This window comes from Petaurus breviceps, unplaced genomic scaffold (assembly GCF_028583685.1).
Source record: "Petaurus breviceps papuanus isolate PSGF00001 unplaced genomic scaffold, PetGlider_PUasm1.0 90633, whole genome shotgun sequence".
NCBI classification, from domain to species: Eukaryota; Metazoa; Chordata; class Mammalia; order Diprotodontia; family Petauridae; genus Petaurus; species Petaurus breviceps.
Window position 1 is genome coordinate 8,872,363 of NW_027187293.1, and position 19,065 is coordinate 8,891,427.

The following is a 19,065-nucleotide window of genomic DNA, read 5'->3' on the forward strand; positions in this document are numbered from 1 at the left end:
AATTTTTCAAGGTAGGGCAGATGTGATTTGTATGTGAATTCAATGAAACAGCCAGAGAGCTCAGTGAATGCAGTGCTGGGCCTAGAGTCAGAAAAACCTGAATTCAAATGAAGCCTCGTACACTTGCTAGTGTGACTCTGGGTGAGTCATTTAACCTCTGTCTGCCTCATATTCCTCAGCTGTAAAATGGGGATATTAATAGCATCTACCTACCAAGGGTGTGGTGAGGATCAAATGAGATATTTGTTAAGTGCTTAGCACACAGTTAAGAGTTAAATAAATCTTATTTCCTTTTTTCAATGCATTGTAGAGAACACATAAAGATGCCTTTAGATGACACTGAGGTCCTCACAGGGGAGAAGGTCAAGGTCATGTTGAAGAAAAAAATTCTATTAATATTCTGCAATTTGGGCTCACTAAAGTTTACCAGAAACAATTTTATTGATTTTATCATTCATCTATATCCAAGCCAATTCTAGATGTGGTGGGGAGGAACACACATGGACACACAAGGGGACACACACACACACACACACACACACACACACACACAAACTGGTAACATCCCATCGGTTTGCTGGTAATGTTTAACACAGGCTTTCTGGAGGAAAATTAGGTACTTTACATACTTTTAAATTTAATCAGTATTATTAACATTTTCTCCAACACTTACAACAAAACAATACATCAAATTCTGATTTGCAGATTTCTGAAGTGTAAATGCTTATACTGAAAACTTAACAATCAGCTCTATGTGTCCTTCTCTTCTGACATGAATCTCAACACCAAGACAGTTTTAGGCAACAGTTAGTAGAAGCTTGAACATGTAAAAGATCGTAAGTTGTTCAAATACAATAATTCCAGAAGAATCACCTCTCAATTCCCTCCTAGAACACTTCCATTTAGGATTGAAGAGCTCTTCCTATTTGATATCTTACATTTCAAAAGAGAAGCATTTCAAAAGTGGAGAATTCTTAGGGGGTCACAAGCCAATCACTCTAGGTGGGGAGGCACGATTCTTACCTAGGTAAGGGATAAGTTGGTGATAACCAATTTATGGACTATCCCTTTGCCAACTCTCAAATCCTTCTCAATTATTCAATTCCAGGAAAGGTTTTAGCTTTTGTTTTTTCTGCTTTCATAAAGGAAAAAGTCTGAAAAGGGTTGTAAAGTGGAAAGATATTGTTTACTAATATTTTCAGAGAAAGTAAAAGGTGTTTAAAAGAAAATATCCACACAAAAAAGAAAAAAAAAGAAAAAATATCCACTCATTGGCGAGTCAACAAACATTTTAAAAAACTTCCACATTAGTCATATTGCAAAAGAAAACACACACACACACACACACAAGAAAAATAAAGTGAAAAAAGTATGCTTCAATCTGCACTCTGAGGTCATCAGTTCTCTCTCTGGAGGTGAATAGCTTGTTTCATCATGGGTCCTTTGGAATTGTCCTGGATCATGGTCTTGACTAGAGTAGCTAAGTCGTTCATGGTTGATCATCCTTGCAATCCTGTTGTTACTGTGTACAATGTTCTCCTGATTCTGTTCACTCCCCTTTGCTCCAGTCCCTATAAATATTCCCAAGTTTTCCTGAAACCATCCTCATTGTCATTTCTTACACTACAATAGCATTCCATCACAGAGCACAGTAGGTGGCTCAGTGGACAGAGCGCTGGGCTTGGAATCAGGAAGACTCACCTTCCTGACTTCAAATCTGGCCTCAATCACTAGCTAGCTGTGTGACCTTAGTCAAGTCACTTCACCCTGTCTGCCTCAGTTTCCTCATCTGTAAAAGGGTCGGATGCGACTAAACAACAACATTCCATCAGACAGATACTACAACTTCGACAAGCATTTATTAAGCACCTACTGTGTGCCAGGAACCCTGCTAAGCCCTGGAGGACATAAAACAAGCCTAGAGAATCCCTGCTCTCCAGGAGCTCACAGCTTAACGGAGTCAGGTAGGGGTCCCATAACTCAATAGCAAACTTGGGAGTAAACTCTTGACTCCTCTTCTTTTTAAACCAGGTTTCTGGTTTCCCTTTTCAAGGTCAGCCGCATGGGGCACCGGGGACTTGGGGGGGGCGGGCAGGGATGGCTGGCTGCCCAAGGAGGATTTAGTGGGATCCTGGGGTTAGTGGGGGAAGAGGTGAATTCTTAGGCTTTGGACAGAAAACCTACGAGAAGCTTCGTTTTGTTTTGTTTTTTGGAGAAAAACCGGGGTCAAACTCAGGACCCAGTGATCCTGGAGACCCCAAAGCGAGTTTCTTGGTGACGGGGGAATATCAGCAGCTTCCTTTTGAACCCGAGTTCCACAAGAGGGTAAATCACGGTTACTCATTCCCGGGGGGGGCGGGAGGGTGGGGGGGGGGAGGCGGTGGCCCATAAAGGGTACTTTCCATCCTCGGATTTCTCATGCAATACCGAGTAAGCCTCCCACCGCCCAAGTGGCCACCTCCTCTTGTTTTGGAAGCTCGCGTGGTCCTTCCTGATAGGCCGTGGCCGGGCCTCGCGCTCCCGCCGACCACAGAGTTCACACCCCTTCTGTAGTTCCCGGCCTTCCTTGGTGAGTCCTTCCGGCTCCCGGCCTAGGGATCCCTTGGGGGCGGTAGAGAACTACAAGTCCCATAATGCTGAGCGCACGCGGGCGGGGAGCGGCCGGGAAGAGCACGGGAAGGCAGGAGGCGGAGCCCCGTTGCAAGTGGGGAGGGGAGGAGAGGTAGTGGGGCTCGGCTCCGCCGCCAGTGGGCGGCTTGTTAGACTTGCCTCCTGCCTCCTGACAGGTGTCGTTGGGACGTTGACCACCGAGCGAGGGGCTCTTCCGCCGGGCTTCCAGGGCTCTTCGTCGTCGTTCGTCGTCTTTCGGCGCCTTGGTGGCGCGGGCGGGCCGAGGCGCGGCCCCCCTTCTCCCCCGGCCCCGGCCGCGGCGGAGGAAGAAGGAAGGAGGCGAGAGCAGCATGAGCCGAGCTGGCCGCCGCCGCAGCCGGGCCGGGGCAGCGGTCGCCGTGCAGCTGTGGGTGACCCTGAGCTGCCTGAGCACCGTCGCTGAGGCCCAGGTACCCGAGGATGGGGGGGAGCTGGGGCGGGCCGGCGACCCCTGTCGGGGAGGGCTGTTCCTCCAGACGCGGAGCCGAGCTGGAGAATCGGAGCACCCTTATTGAGCGCTTACTGTATGCGAGGATGGCGACCCAGGGAGGAGGGAAAGGTGGGTGGCGGCCAAAGGAGAAAGAAGATGCTGAGTTCCTAGAGTGACTTTTTTGGAAGAGGAAGAAGGCGAGAAAGGGAGGTGGAGAGAGTGGCTCTCTCCTTTCCCATTTCCACCCCCTACCTACCCACACCACCCTCTCCTCCCTGCTCCTCCCTCCATCTTCATCCCGCTGCCCCCAGCGGAGATGGTGACAGCCCCCTTAGGAGAATGTGGCAGGCGACAGGCAGGAAGGCGGGGGGCTTCCCCTTCTCCAACTTTCTCCCTCTAGAGGGTCGTAGCTTTTCTGGACTCGAGCCCCCTTGTCGAGCCCAGGTGGTGGTTTACTCCCTCAGCACTGGCACCCTCAGCTTCGCTACTGGTGGTGTCTACACAGTGAGGGGGAGAAGCCCCCCGGCGTGGGACCCGTTCAGTCCCTGTGGTGGGGTCGGCATCAGGAGACAGAGGTTTGAGGCGGCCTGGCCAGGCTGGGGTGAGGCTCATTAGGGACTCCCCAGCTGCTCGGGGGCTTCACATTCCCCAGCAGGAGGGGGAAAGAGTTCATGTGGAAATTCCCAATATTTACTGTGGAGGTCCTGTTTTAGCGCCCTTGAGCTTGGTGACCCATTGCTCCAAAGAGATGTTTACTTTCTTTTTGTCATTTGGGTGGGTATTAAGTGGGCTGCCAATTGATTTCTTGGGCTTTAAAAAAAAAATTTTTTTTTTTGCACCTGCTGCAAAAGTGGCGAAGCTGCTAAGAGGAAAAAAACAAGGTGTCCCAGGTGGTCCTGTAATGAGGGGAAATGTGGTGGTAGCAATTAAAGCACATTGCCACCTGAAAATGGAACACAGTTGTGAGGTTGTGAATGTAAACATGTGTTTTTGACATTATTAGAAGGCAAATTTTCATGAGGCTTGTAGTAGGATCTGCTTATGACTGCTAGGCTGTACATAAAATAATAGCTAGTATTTATGTAACATAGTGATGTTTTCCTTGTTCAGTTTTTTTTTCATTCCAGACTACGTTTTTTTTTCACATGTCTGAAATTGGTGCAAAGCTTTTGCTTAGCCTGTTAGTTGTAACATTTTTATTATGTAAATAATGAGATAATATTTGTTATTATATGAGCTTTTCTTTGGCTGATAATATTTTTTCTTCATTGTGAAGTTAATTTAGGATGTAGAATATAATGTGATTTCGTAATACAAATTGTCGTTGAAAATTTAATTTTCTAGATATTTTTCCCAATGTAAACACAGTATATTTAGGATTAATTTTCTCAGTTTCTGCTTTCTTTAAAAACTCTTTAAGAAAAATAGTAAAAGTAGTGCATCTTCTGGGCTTCCAATACAACCACCAACCCAGGAGCTTTAGTTTATGACTCTTCACATATCCCTGATTATTATGAAAACATGAAATATGCACATTTCAGCGTGTCTGTTATATCTGAACTGTTAGGTCAGCAGTTAAAAGAAGTCTGTGGGTGGATTGAAGTGTGGAGTGTTTGAAAATTAGTCCATTAAAGCAAATAAAAATGTTTTTTTTTTAAACAAGCTGTTACTTTATACAGCAAGGAAATATACATAAATATTGAGAGCCAGAATCTGAAAATTTTTTAGTTTGGTTTCTTCCTTTCTTTCCATTGCATTCTATTAGTAGAGAAACAGTTTAAGTGACAGGAGAGAAATTATATTCTTAAAAATGTCATTTGCAGTGAGTCAAAGGTATGAGCTATTTAATGGAATCCAATACATAATTTTGAATACTTCTTTTTGTCAGTAAAAGGCAAAATTTATTTCCCATCATGTAATAAACCTCATCATACTCTTTTCTATTTTGTTTCACTTGACTATAAATTAAATGCTAATGAATTTTGAAGCAGAACACAGCAAACTGTACAGAAGCTACTGTGAATACAGCTGGTAATCTTTCTGTAAAGAAGAAATTTGAATGTTCCATTCTTTCAGATTGGGATATAATCAGGTATACATGTAGATCTGATAGAGACTGAGTAACTTTGAGATCTTGCATCGACAAAATTGGAACTGTAGATCTTTCATTTGTATATGTGTATCTATACCTATACATACACATTTAAGCTTTCCATTTTACTCAGAAGATTAAATAAAATCACTAAATTTTGCAGTCATTTAAATAATTTAATAACAAAGAAACTTTCCCCAAAGAGCACTTTTCTTTCTTTATCTTATGGAATCCCTTAAAAGTAATTATCTTACGGTACTTAAAAAAAATCTGAGGCAGTTAGGACAACATGGGGGGGTGGTAGGTTGGGAAGGTTGTGACCCTGGGGTAGAGGGGGCAACTGTTCCCACTGATGCAGAGTGTTAAATAGTTAGCATTTTGACTTTAGTCAAATAGGAATATGAGAACTTCATTCAAGTCTTTTCTTTAGGAAATAATAATAATGATGATAGTTAGCATTTATATAGTGCTTACTATGTGCCAGCACTGTACTAAGAACTTTACAAAGATTACTTCATTTGATCTTCATAGCAGACCTGTGAGGTAGGTGCTATTATCCCCATTTTACAGTTGGGGAAACCAAAGCAAACAGGTTAAATAACTTGCCCAGGATCACATAGCCAGAGTGTCAAAGGCTGGATTTGAACTCAGCTCTGCCAGACTTCATACTCACCTGCTATGCCACATAGCTGCTAAGCTAACAAGTTTTAGTTATGGTACAGGTAAACAGTGTAAGTCATCCTGACAATGCAGTTTTTCACCTTCTGTCAGCTACATGAAATTTTCAGGAACAAGCTGTTAACCTGTGGACAGGTTATGAAGGAAAATGAATTTGATATATGTGACCTAGAACTTTGCTTTGTGAAATCGGCATTTTCTGGATTGAAACTTTGGCAATTGCAATAGCCTGTATTGCCTTCTGGTATACGAAAATATTTTCACTAAGTACCATATTATGGTTTATACAGTCCTAAACTTAGAAATGATAGTTTTTGATAACTGAACATTTTTACAAACTTTTGGAAAACAAAGACTCTCATACTTTTTCCTAAAGAGAAAATAGATAAATGATGCTTAGGTTCTTAGGACAAAATATAAAATTGCCTTTAGTCTATAATGTAACTAAAATAATACTAATAGCCTTGTACCTGAACTTTGAATCTTGAGTTCAGAACTTTGAGTTGGGAGATAGGCTTGAAAACTCTGGGTCTGAGATGCTGATAGCATTGGATTTCAGGAGCTGGGGAATAGCAAAAGAAACTCAAGCTTCAACTCTGTAGTTTGTTTCCAGCATCTATTACTGAGAAGTGGGTTTCTGTGGCAGAGAGCCGTAGCAAGGGCTTTATTGGGGGTGGGCTTTGGTTTGGCAGACGTCAACCAGGATCAAGCCCTGTAATTTTGAGATAGATATAGATGGATAGCAGAGCTCCAGTTAAACTGAACTGTTCTCCATTTTCTAAACATACCTTTTGCTTTCCTGCACTCCCATCTTTATTTCTCCCTTTTTTTTTTGGGTGGGGTGAGTGTTGTGGTTTTTTTGACTTATGATTTCATTGACTTATAGAATCCTTTTTGTGAGTAAAGTGAGGAAACTCTTGGCCATTGCAGATCAGCAAACCTGCAACTTCATAATCTTAGAGGATTATCCAGGGGTGTTGAGAGGTTATAAGGGACTTGCCCAGAGCCAGTATGTGTCAGAGGCTGAACTTGAGCCTAGAGCCTTCCTGCCTCTCTGACCAGTCTTCTTGGTACTTTGTTATGCTGTTTATCTCAATCTCAATGTCAATCTCAAAGGCTTCTCTGTAGTCTTTGAGGTCCAGTTCAAATGTCACCCTCCCAATGGAGCCTTTCTTAACTGACCTTCTTTCCCTAACTCTTATTATTATTTAAATTTTTCTATTAGTAATTTGTGCAATCAGGCCCTTGAGAATCACATCTTAAATTTATCTTTGTATTTTCCCCACTGCCTAGCATATAGTAAATATGAGTAAATGAGTAAATAAATGTTATGTACTAGTCATTGATAAAATTAGAGTTTTGGAGCTAGAAGGTACCTTAGAGAATTCCTGAGAGTATTGCTAAATCATTGGCAGTTTGTTTTTTCTTTACCGAACTAAAAAAAAAAGTACTGGTAAGGGGCAGCTGGGTGGCGCAGTAGATAGAGCGCTGGCCTATAGTCAGGAGGACCGGAGTTCAAATTTGGTCCCAGACACTTCAAACACTTAACCCAATTGCCTTGCAAAAAAATACTACTAAGAACATATTAATGCATTAGAGGATAAGGCATATAGGAAAGATATTTATAAATATATTATTATTATTAATATGTAGTATTTACTTTGGGAGGAAAGAAGGTTAAAATTCAAGATCTTCATGGTATGTGCCATTAAAAATTTTAAGCTCTGGGAGGCTAGGTGGCGCAGTAAGTAGAGCATAGGCCCTGGAGTCAGGAGGACCTGAGTTCAAATGCAGCCTTAGACACTTAACATTTACTAGCCCTGTGACCTCAGGCAAGTCACTTAACCCCAATTGCCCTGCTTTCCCCTCCCTAAAGAGCAAAAAGAAAAAAATTGAAGCTCCAGTGTCATCATAGAAAAAGATGGTGTGGAGAAATTTATAAAAATAATTGGCAGGAATTTATAAAAATAATTATGAAGACCTTCTTTAGTAATAAATATTTAGCAAATATTTATTAAAATAGATAGTAAACATTTAATATTTCATTATCCAAGGGAGTACCATGTTTCCCCGATAATAAGACACTGTCTTATTTTTTTTTTTTTTTGAAAGAAAAACACCAGAGGGCTTATTTTCAGGGCAGGGCTTATGTTGTCCTGCCTCAGCTCTCCTCCGCGACACTGCTCTCAATGGCGCCAGCAAGCAAATCACTGGGGAAGAACAGGATGACGCGCTCACTGCTGCAGCTCTGATTGGATGCAGCTGGCAGCGCGGAGTGCGTTTGGGGGGGGGGGGGGGACGGTGCATACAGAGGGTACTGTAATGTAGCGTGTAGCGCAGGGGATCACCTTCACTACAGTAGCAATCTCAATAGGGCTTATTTTCAGGAGAGGGCTTATTTTAGAGGAATCTTATACAGTAAGGGGAGGGCTTATTATCGGGGAAACATGGTATAATTGTTGGACATTTAGCATCCAACTTGTTAAGGTAACTACCTGAAACAGATTTAAAGTTGACCTGCAGTTAATTTTGAAACAAAATGTATCCTCCTGTGTCGCTATCCACAATACTCAGCAACAGTCCCCTATTATGTGACTATTTTCAAAGATTATGCTTTCCTTTCCTATTCTTGTCAGAAATACTCAGGAAAAGGGGAATTGGAGGGGAGGGGGACTTTGTTCAGTTGTCTTATCATTCTGTGATTATTCCAGGTTTCTCTCAAGAAGCACCTAATGGCTGTTCTTTGTCCAATAGGCCCTAAGTTACCCCAATTTTTCACTGTCCTTAATACCAAATATATGTGGCATAACCAAAAAGGTTGTTTTAATTTTTATAGCTGCTCAAATCTTGAACTTCAAATAATGAATCAATTAACAAATTGACTTTTTTTACGACATGAATCTATACTTCAAATTTGTTTACTTTATTTGAATAACAGCTTATATTGAATATTTATTTTGGTTCTTTTTTAGGTCTCTGGAGTCCTAGATGATTGCTTGTGTGATATAGAAAGCATTGATAGCTTCAACACCTATAAGATCTTTCCTAAAATACAGAAATTGCTAGAACGGGACTATTTTCGTTATTATAAGGTAAGATTGCTTAGAAAAATTCACAGATGGACCATACAAAGAGCTAACCTCAGAAATTTAAATCTTTCAGCATTTGAATATATTCTGAACATGAATGACAATTGGTGTTTATTTTGAGCCTTGGGCTATATTAATTCTGTCTATACTTGGAAAAACTTATATAATATTATGATAGCTTTAGACTGAGAGTTCAAAATTCAGGTTCTAATACTGGTATATCATGAAATTCCTTTGTATCTTAAATTTCCTGTCCTGTCCTGAGGACAATAGGAAGGGGCAATTCTATCACAGAGATGTTAGGAGAAAATCCAAGACACTTTTCTTCCGTTTAGCAGTAAAAAAACAAAGTAAAACACATTTTTCCCATGGATAGTCAAGAACTTTTAACCCTTAGCCCCCCACACTTTACATTTTAATGTATTGATTGGGAGTCTTTCAAAAATATAAGTACTTGCATATTCCTGAGACAATGTACTGAATGTAATTTAATCTTTCTTTGATGACTTAGGTCTAGCATTATGAAAATTCATTATTGTATTATGATATAGACATTTTGACACTTTGAATTCATGATCTCATTAGAAAGGTCATAACACCTCCTTCTAGGTTCTTTTATCAGTGTCATTCTTCTGATTCTTTTAATAACTTGGGTTTAATACCTGGCTCCTAAGGGCCAATTAATAGGGCATTTGAAGGCATTCAAACATTGGAAAGTGCCCTCTTGGTACAGAGAAAAAACTAGAATCAGGGCTGGGTGGGGAGGCAAGGTGGAAAGGAGATAAAGTTCATGGCAGCTGTTCCAAAAGCTGGAAATTCACTGCAGAATATGTCAGAAAGAGGGACATTGACAAGGTAAATTTGTTTTTTTTTTGTTGACTTCATGCCAGCCATGCCCTCTTTGCTTCAGGGCATTGCCATGGAGCCAAACAGATACCAGTGTTGCACTTGGGTTGTCTGTCTCTTGTGTTTGTCTCTACTCTATGACTGGCTCACCTACATTTCTGCTCTTACATTTCTTCAATAATGTCTTTTATTCTATTCCAAGAGAAGTCATTGTTGGTAATTTGCTACAACTTATACCTGCTATATGTCTTTCCATTGCCTTTTGAATAAACTGTAATTTTGATTCTTCTGAGATTGGGGTGCTTGCTGTTTTGTACCTATTTAGTATCACTTAAAAATATTGATATCAAGAGGTATCCTTTGGTGGCACTGAGCAATTTGGAGTTGTTAAAAATACTGTGAAATTTCTAAAATAAGATCTAGCTCAATATTCTCCTTAGTTCTTCATTGTCATTGAACAGGGCCTTTTTAGTACATATACATACACACAACATCAGAGAAGATGTGACTGTCAGCTCCTATAAATAGATATAAAATAAAAGACATAATAAAAGATTCTGCTGTTTCTGCTTAGCTTATTAATTTTTGCAAAGCACTTGACTGGGAAAGGCAGATGTACTCTTGAAAACTCTACCGAAACAAGATGTCTCAATACATTAAAATTATACAAAAACCCTATGACAGATGTGACTATGATCATTTTGTTCAATGAGCCATTGATTACTGACATCAAATGAGGTGTAAAATAAGAAGACATGTTCACCTAACTGAGGTCTTTTGATAGTGCTATAAAAACTTCACAAATAGCTTTCTATTAATTACATCAAGTTTAGGAAAATTATAAAGACTTCTCAGTGAAATACACAGTAATGTGATTAAGACTGGCCGAGCCATGCATACTGAAAAAACAGAGTGGATAAAATGCAGCTAGATAGGCAACTCAACCCATCAAATTTTATTTTGTCTTTTATTTTATATCTATTTATAGGAATTGATAGTCACATCTTCTCTGATGCTTCCACCACCCTGGTACAGGCCCTCATAATTCATGTATCAACTGTTGCAATAGGCTGATGGTGGATCTGCCTGCCTCCTAAAATCTGCAGATCCAACTATGTCACCTTTCTACCCAAAAAGCTATGGTTGCTCTTTTTTGCTTCCAGGATCAAATACAAAATCCTCTATTTGGTGTTCAGAGCCCTTCATTACTTAGCCCTCCCCATCTTTCCAGTCTTCTTAAACCTTACGCCACCCAATGTACTCTTCAATTCTATGACATTGGCCTCCTGGCTATTCCACAAACAAGGCATTCCATCTCTCAGCTCCAGGCATTTTCTCTGTCCCCAGTGCCTGGAATGTTTTCTTTCTTCATCTCTACTGACTTCCCTAGGTTCATTCTAGTCTCAACTAAAATCCCATCTTGTATAGGAAACCTTTTAGAGCCCCTCTTAATTCCAGTGCCTTTCCTTTGTTCATTCTTTCCTATTTATCCTGTATATAGCTTATTTGTACACGGTCATTACTTTTTGTCCCCCCTCCCCTCTTTGAGGGCAGAGAATTGTCTTTTGCCTCTTCTTGTATTGTTAGTACTTACTACATGCTCACCTAACTGAGGTCTTTTAATAGTGCTATATAGTAGGCACTTAATAAATGTTTATTGACTGACAGATCAACCATGGTTGATGCGATGGGCATGATAGTGCCCAACTCAGAATCTGTGATTATGAGGCCTAGGCTGAAGCTCTCCACCCTGCCTACCACTCCTTACCCCTACCTACCCACTCATAACAGCTTCACTTATCTTTATCCCACTCTACCCTCTTCTTACATTGTGCCTTATGGAATCCTTGTTCTATTGCTTGTCTTCATATTAGACATTTGCCCTCCTACTGAAAAAATTATTTGGCATATAGGATTTAAGCTATTAAAATTTAAAACTGCACTAAGACTTTTGGATAGCTTGAATATTTTATGTTTAATTTTTTATGTATATGTTGTTACTTCTCAGATGGATGTAAGCTTGTTGAAGACGGGTACTGGTTGTTTTCTGTCCTCATTTCCCTAGTGCTAATAGTTCCTAGCGCATATTAAGTACTTATTAGAAGCTTTAGAATTGAATTTTATACACATCCTAGTTGTGTAATAACAAAGATAATGGTGTTCTGGAGAAAATAGTATGGGAAACTTGACTTTATATTTCTTACATTTTCATCAAGGATACCCTCAGTGTATATATAGACTATTATCAAATGTTTAAGATGAGAAGGTAGATAAAAGAATGGTGGTTATTTTCTCAGTCATTTTGGGAGGGATGGAAAGGAGGAATAAAAGTATCATCTTTATTATTGTTTTGGAATTTTCCCCCTTTTGATATAGTCTGAAAATAATGCCTCCCAAACTGTCACATATAGGATGTATAAGATTCCCATATTCTTCCCAACTAAATGTCTGTAAATTACTGTAACCCTTTCTTATGTAGTATGTGGTTATTGTGATACTATGTGGTCCCACTCTTATATGGATCTCTATAAAGACACTGGCTGACTTGTTCTTTTTACCATTTGTTGTCTGTCTTTCTGTTTTCCCTTACAGAAGGTTTGGGGTTGATCTGATTTATATTTTGCAACATCCTTACAGATTCTTTTAACTTCAAGTACTTTACTAGAAACTAGTACTATTTATAGTTTTTTCTCATTTCCCTTTGTAATGTTTTCCAAATTAACTTGTATTTTAATCTGTGTTGTCTTTGGTGTTTCATGTCTCTATAAAAGGATAAAAGGTATGAGGCAGTTTCTGTCTTCTTTTGGCCTTCATGTGTTGAATTTTAAACATTTTTAATTCACTTGGGAACCAAGAATAGTCAGTGTTTTAGTTTTCTTCATTCCTCATTTTTTTAGGGAAAGCAACTTGTTTAGATAGCTTGGAACTGCCACCGTCACACTTCAGCTTTTCTTCTAATGATAGTTTTTATTTTCACCTTTAACTACTTGGTGATATGATTACACGTACACAGTTGATTCTGAAATGAGTACTGCTTTTCTCATCACTTGCTGCCTGTCCGTAAGATCTGTTCAGTTTTGTTTTTTGATATCCTTGTCAGCCCTTGTTATTTTATTTTTTTATTCTGAATTTAAACACTAAAAAAAGCATTTCCATACACATAGCAGAACACAGAAAAAAGAAATCCTGTATGAAACTGTGACTCTCCATTTCGAACCACTTGCTTTAGAAAAAAAGAACAATTTTGCACATAGCTTACAAAACTGTCTTGTTTGCCCTATGCTGTTTTGAATTTCCTTATGTTCTTTTATGCGCATTTAAAAAATGTTAAATGGACCTTTAACATTTTTGTGTTACTATTGCTAGCTTCTCCTTTCGCCTGTTAATTTTTTTTTAGTCTTGATTTTGCACCAATATTTCTTGCTGTTTCATAGAGTCATTGATTTCTGTTCATTCTATTCTAGTTTTCAGGGATTCCATTTCTTGAAGCAGGTTTATTACTTTTTCATCCAAGCTACTTATTTTCTTTCTAATTCTTAATTATCTCTTGCTTCTTTTCTTCTAGGCATTCATGTAGTCTTCATGGAAAATTTTTTTTCTTTTGAATTCCTGTGCTTGCTATAGAGTTAGATTTGCAGTAATTTTCAATACTTATTTGATGTTTGATTTCTCATTTTATCCCTCCAACTTTAGTTTGTAAATTGGAGCTTTATGCCAGCACCATACTCTGCCCCTTGCTATACTTTTGGGAGAGGGGTTTGGCCTTACTTGTTCTTGTCCTGGGTCCCCTGGGTTCTTGTGCTGACCCCTTGTATGGGTTAGGCCTCCTTGGATCTTTGAGGTTCAGACCCCCTTGGCCTATGGTATACTGGACCGAGCACTGTGCTGGCCCAGCTGCTACTAACCCTCCCCTCTCTTTCCTCCCTTCCACCCCAAACCTCCCTCCACTCTGAGGTGTCAGTCTTCACCCTGGGGCTTTCTCAGGGGAACTCTTTACTCTTGCTGCCTCCAGACACAGAACCTGGCTGGCTTCAGTGTCCAGTCTCTGATCATTCTGATGTGTATGTAACTTGAGGAAACCCCCCCCACCACCACACCTCTGACCTTAGGCTTCTGACTGACCTTTTGTGAAGCTCTGGGATGAAAGTTTTCCCTTGTTTTGGTTTTTTCATTGGGCTTCTTGATTGTTATTTGGTCTGGTGCAAACTTTTAAGGTTTTTGCTTGAGTACATATGTGGGAGCTGAGCAGCCTGTCTTTTGTTTAGGCAGCCATCTTGACTAGAAGTCGACCGGCTCTTTTCTTAATATGAGGCTTTTGAGTTGTATATAGCTCTAGAGGGAAGAGAATATAGGAGTTATCTTTGTACAGTTATATACAGTCAGTCTCATGGCCTTGGCTTGCACACCCCCACACACACACACCCCCCGTTGAATTTCACTGACAAATACGGCTTTATTATGCCATATTAATGTTCTTAGGTGCACACAGGTAGCTATTCGCACTCTTTTATCTGGCTTCTTCTGTCTTTTGCATTTAAATGTAGTAAAACTGTTACATGCATATACTTCATACTTATATATACACCCCCTCCAATATAAATTCCTTGAAGGCAGGGGCTGTTTTCATTTTTAATCTGATACTCCCAATTTCTAGCACAGTTCCTGGCATGTAGTAGGTACATAAATGTTTACTAAATTGAATTAAAGGGCGTTTACGGTACATGTGGCTACTTGCTCTTCTATATACTGCAGATGCGTTGCTTCTGTCTCTGAGGCTTGCACTCTTATTTGCTGTCGGTGTCTTCTAGTCACTGCTGTCCTCATAGCTCAGAAATAAATGCTCACTTTAGTCTAACCCCTAACTCAAATGTGTACCTCCTCAACAATATTCCATTAAACAAACATTAAGAACTTACTATTTTTAATGTCATGTGCTAGTGACAAGAAGGTACTTATCTCTGTCACTACACTGGCTGTTGCTAGCATTCTTCATGAATTATAGAATCATATGATCACAGAATTTGAGAATTGAAAGGAACCTCAGAAGCTATTTAGTCTAGTTAGTCATCAGAAAAATCTCCCCCACAACATATCCTGCAAGTGGTGGTCCAACCCTGACTTGAAGAACTCCAAGGAAGGGAAACCCTACCATCTGTCTAAGCAGCCCATTCTACTTTTGGACAGCTCACATTGTTAGGAAATTTTTATTGACATTGAACCTCTTTGCAACTTCTTCATACTCCAGGTTTTATAGTTCATACTCCATTCACCCTCTGGACCCAAATGAAACAAATCTGTGCTGTCCTCTGAATAATAACCCTTCATATACTTGAAGATGGCTGTTATCTTTTTCCTCATCTTCCCCTTTACAAGTTAATATGCCCAGTTCCTTTTAAAATGATTCTAATATGACATGAACCAATGCCACTTCACTATCCTGATTGCTTTCCTCTGGTCACTCTCTGTTTATTTGTGTCCTTCTTAAGCTTTGGCATCCAGAACTGATCATAATACCAAAGAAGAAAGCTGAGTACAGTGTAGCTGTTATTTCTGTAGTGCTAGAGGGGCTTACCCGTGTTATTGCAGCCCAAGATAGCATTAGTTTTTTGGTTGCCACATCACACTGTTGATTTATATTGAATTTGCAATCCACTGAAAACACCAGATATGTTAATAACTCTTCTCTATTCCTCCTCAGTCATTTTATTACTTGTGAAGTTGATCTTTTGACCTCAGTTCAAGACTTTTTATTTATCCTTACTGAGTTTTATTTTTATGAGATCCAGCCCAATTTGATCTAGCCTTTTGAGATCCTTTTCTTGGGTTCTTGACTCTGTGATCTATTGTATTAAGCTTTTCTTTTGTGTTCTCTTTAAATTTGAGGATACCACCTATGCATTTATCTAACTCAAGGGTGGGGAACCTGCGGCCCTCTAGGAAGTATGGCCTTCATAGAAGATTTTTATTTAAGGGGATTTGTTCTGTGAAGTCTGGATTCAGGTAAAGGGTTGCAATCTTGGTTCTGCTCATTTCACTCTTCATTATTTCCTGCAAGTCTTTCCATGTTTTCCTAAAATCAACCAGCTCATCATGTCTTATATAGCATAGTAGTAGTTCAGCACAGTCATATACCATAACATGTTTAGCCATTCCCCAATTTATAGGTATCCCTTCTATTTCCAATTCTTTTCCACCACAAAGAGAGCTGCTGTGAATATTTTAGAACATATAGATTTTTTTCTTTTTTCACCGATTATTTTGGGAAACAGACCCAATAGTGGTATTGATGGGTCAAAAAGATATACACAGTTTTATAACTCTTTGGGCATAAATACATATGGCTCTGCAAAATGGTGAGATCACGTTTAGTTCACGGTTCTACCAATAGCATATTAATGTCCCAATTTTTTCACATCCACTCCAATATTTGTCATTTTCCCCTTTTATCATTTTAGCCAGGCTGATAAATGTGAAATGATATCTCAAAAGTTGTTTTAAATTTCATCTTTCTAATCAGTAATGATTTACAGCATATTTTCATGTGACTATATAGTTTTGATTTCTTCATCAAAAAACTGCCTGTTCATACCCTTTGACCATTTATCAATTGGGGAATGACTCATATTCTTATAAGTTTTACAGAGTTCTCTTTGTATTTAAGATATGAGACCTTTATCTCAGAAAGTGTTTATAAAAATTTTCCCCAAATTTTTAACTTCCCTTCTAATGTTGACTATATTATTTTTATTTGTACAAAACCTTTTTAATATGATGTGCCCATTTTACATCTCAGTGCTCTCTGTTTCTTATTTATTCACAAATTATTCACTTATCCATAAGTCTGTTAGGTAATGTGTTCCATGTTAGAGTTTTCTTATAACTTCCTTTAAACCTAGGTCATGTATCCATTTTGATCTTATCTTGGTAAGTGGTATAATATATTGGTCTATACCTAATTTCTGCCAGACTGCTTTTCAGTTTTCCCAGCATTTTTTTTTTATCAAATAATGTATTCTTATCCCAAAAGTTTAAATCTTTTCATTTGTCAAACACAAGTTTGACTTGATCGTACTATAATAATTTACTACTCTGTTCTACTGATACACCTTTCTATTTTTTAGCCAGTACTAGATGGTTTAGCTACTTACTCTTTTATAGTTTAAAATCTGGTAATGCTAAATCCCCTTCCATTATATTTTTTCCCATTATTTCCTTTTATATCCTTACCTTTCATTCTTCCAAATGAATTTTGTTATTACTTTTTCTAGCTAGGTAAAATAATTGGGATGGCATTGAATATTAACTTAGAATTGAATATTAGTTTAAAATGGTCATTTTTACTGTATTGGCTCTGCTCACCCATGAGCAATTAATATTTCTCTAATTATTTAGTCGGACTTTATTTGTATAAAAAGTGTTTTATATGTTTGTGTAGTTCCTGGGTTTGTGTTAGCCAGCTATGCTCACTATTTAGATATTTTAAATGGTGTATATCTTACTTATCTCTTTCAAGGTTTTATTGGTGATACACTGCTGATGATTTATATGAGTTTATTTTATATCCTGCTACTTTGCCAAAATTAATTGTTTCAACTAACTTTTGAGTTGAATCTCTAAGATTTTCCAAGTATATCGTTCTGTCATCTGCAAAAAGAGTTTTATTATCTCATTACTCACTCTGATCCCTTCACTTCCTTTTTCATCTCTTACTGCTATTGCTAGCATTTTTATTACTATATTGAATATTATTGGTGATAATGGCCATCTATCTTTCAATCCTGATCTTATTGGGAATGTTTTCTAGCTTATCCCCATTACAAATAATGCTTGCTGATAGTTTTAGGTAGATGCTTTTTAATCATTTTAAGGAAAAACTCTATAATTCCATATGATTTTACTACACTCTGAGATTGCATATGTGTTTGTGTATTTAGGTAATTTATTAAAGAAAAATAAAACTATCACAGTAACAGGATCATAAGATTAAAGAGAGGGATCTTTAGTGGTCACACCTGATCTGACCGCTGGCCTCCAGAAAGGTCTACTCCTAGTCTTGATAAGTTGGTTCTTTTGGTAGTGTTTTTAGTTCTTTTTTTTTTTCCTTAACAATTTTGGGATTATCTCAGGGACCTTTTGATTAGTGTTTCTCTGATTTTTTGAGCTTTTGAGCAATTTTTCCATGTGACTGTTGGTAATTTTTGCTTTCCTTCCTAGAGCTGCCACTTCATATGCTTTGTACATCTATTAGAGATGACTTTTGCTCCAGTGAATTTCTGTCAATTCCTTATTTTTAAAAAAAAATGAAACATTGTTTTAATCAAGTAATTGTTGAAAGGCCTCTCTCTCTCTCTCTCCCTCCTTTGTGATTATCCTCAGAATATTAAAAGACATCACATGCACACATACACACTTTTTATCTCTCTTGCTTATATGAGATGTGATTGTTTTCAGAATATTAGTTCCTTTGACTATTAAAAGGTAATTCTGACTGGATATCACAGTTACCATATGGGGATGTTGGAATTATAACAGATGTTTGTAACTGTACCTTTGCGTACTTACTATTATGTCAAATGAAGATGAGATATGGTTTTCTAATTTGGCCAGTGTTTTTTCATAATCTTCTCAGGTGACATCTTAAAATTTCGAAAGTGAAGGAACTTTTTTCGTATATTTTTTTTCAACAGATGAAATTTTTCACCAATCTAGTCTATCCCACACACTACTGCCAAAAGCAAATTTGATCTTGGGATCATCCTATTCAACTAACTCAAATGACTTTTTATTGCTTCCAGAATACTCCTCCTACACAACCTGGTCCCAGCCTATCTTTATACTCTGAGATCCAGCCAACTGTCTTTCTCAATTTCTCATTTACAACTCCTCTCTCCATGTCTTTGCATTGGCATTTCCATGCCTAGAGTCTACTTCCTTTTTCTTTTTCTCATAGTATACCTCTTCCTTTAAGATGTATCTCCAAAACCATCTTCTGTAAGAAACCTTTTCTGATCCACTAAATTATTAGTGTCCTCCCTCCCAAACTACCTTATATTTAATTATATTTATAGAGCATATATTTTATGTACTTTTTTCTCCCTTATTAGAATGTAAGTTCGTTGTAAGTAGTTTGTTTGCTTCTTTGAATTTGTCATCAGTGTATAGCACAGTGCCTAACCCCAAATGGGTGAGTAGATACTTTGTGAATGGTATAAATTACAATTGCTTTTGATGCTTCCTTATCCTCTGTCATTCTTGACTATGTCCTTTGGTATATCTTGCAT

At 38.5% G+C, this 19,065-nt stretch overlaps 1 protein-coding gene across 1 annotated transcript in view; it reads left to right on the forward strand.

Annotated features, from left to right (window-relative positions):
• The first annotated feature begins 2,682 nt into the window (after nucleotides 1–2,682).
• The window catches only part of ERO1B (endoplasmic reticulum oxidoreductase 1 beta), a 65,086-nt gene continuing 48,703 nt past the window's right edge, over nucleotides 2,683–19,065 (forward strand). The window contains exons 1-2 of the mRNA XM_069064499.1: nucleotides 2,683–3,059; nucleotides 8,822–8,941. Coding sequence (XP_068920600.1) covers nucleotides 2,961–3,059; nucleotides 8,822–8,941 — 219 coding nt within the window. The 5' untranslated portion in view covers nucleotides 2,683–2,960. The remainder of the gene's footprint in view (nucleotides 3,060–8,821; nucleotides 8,942–19,065) is intronic.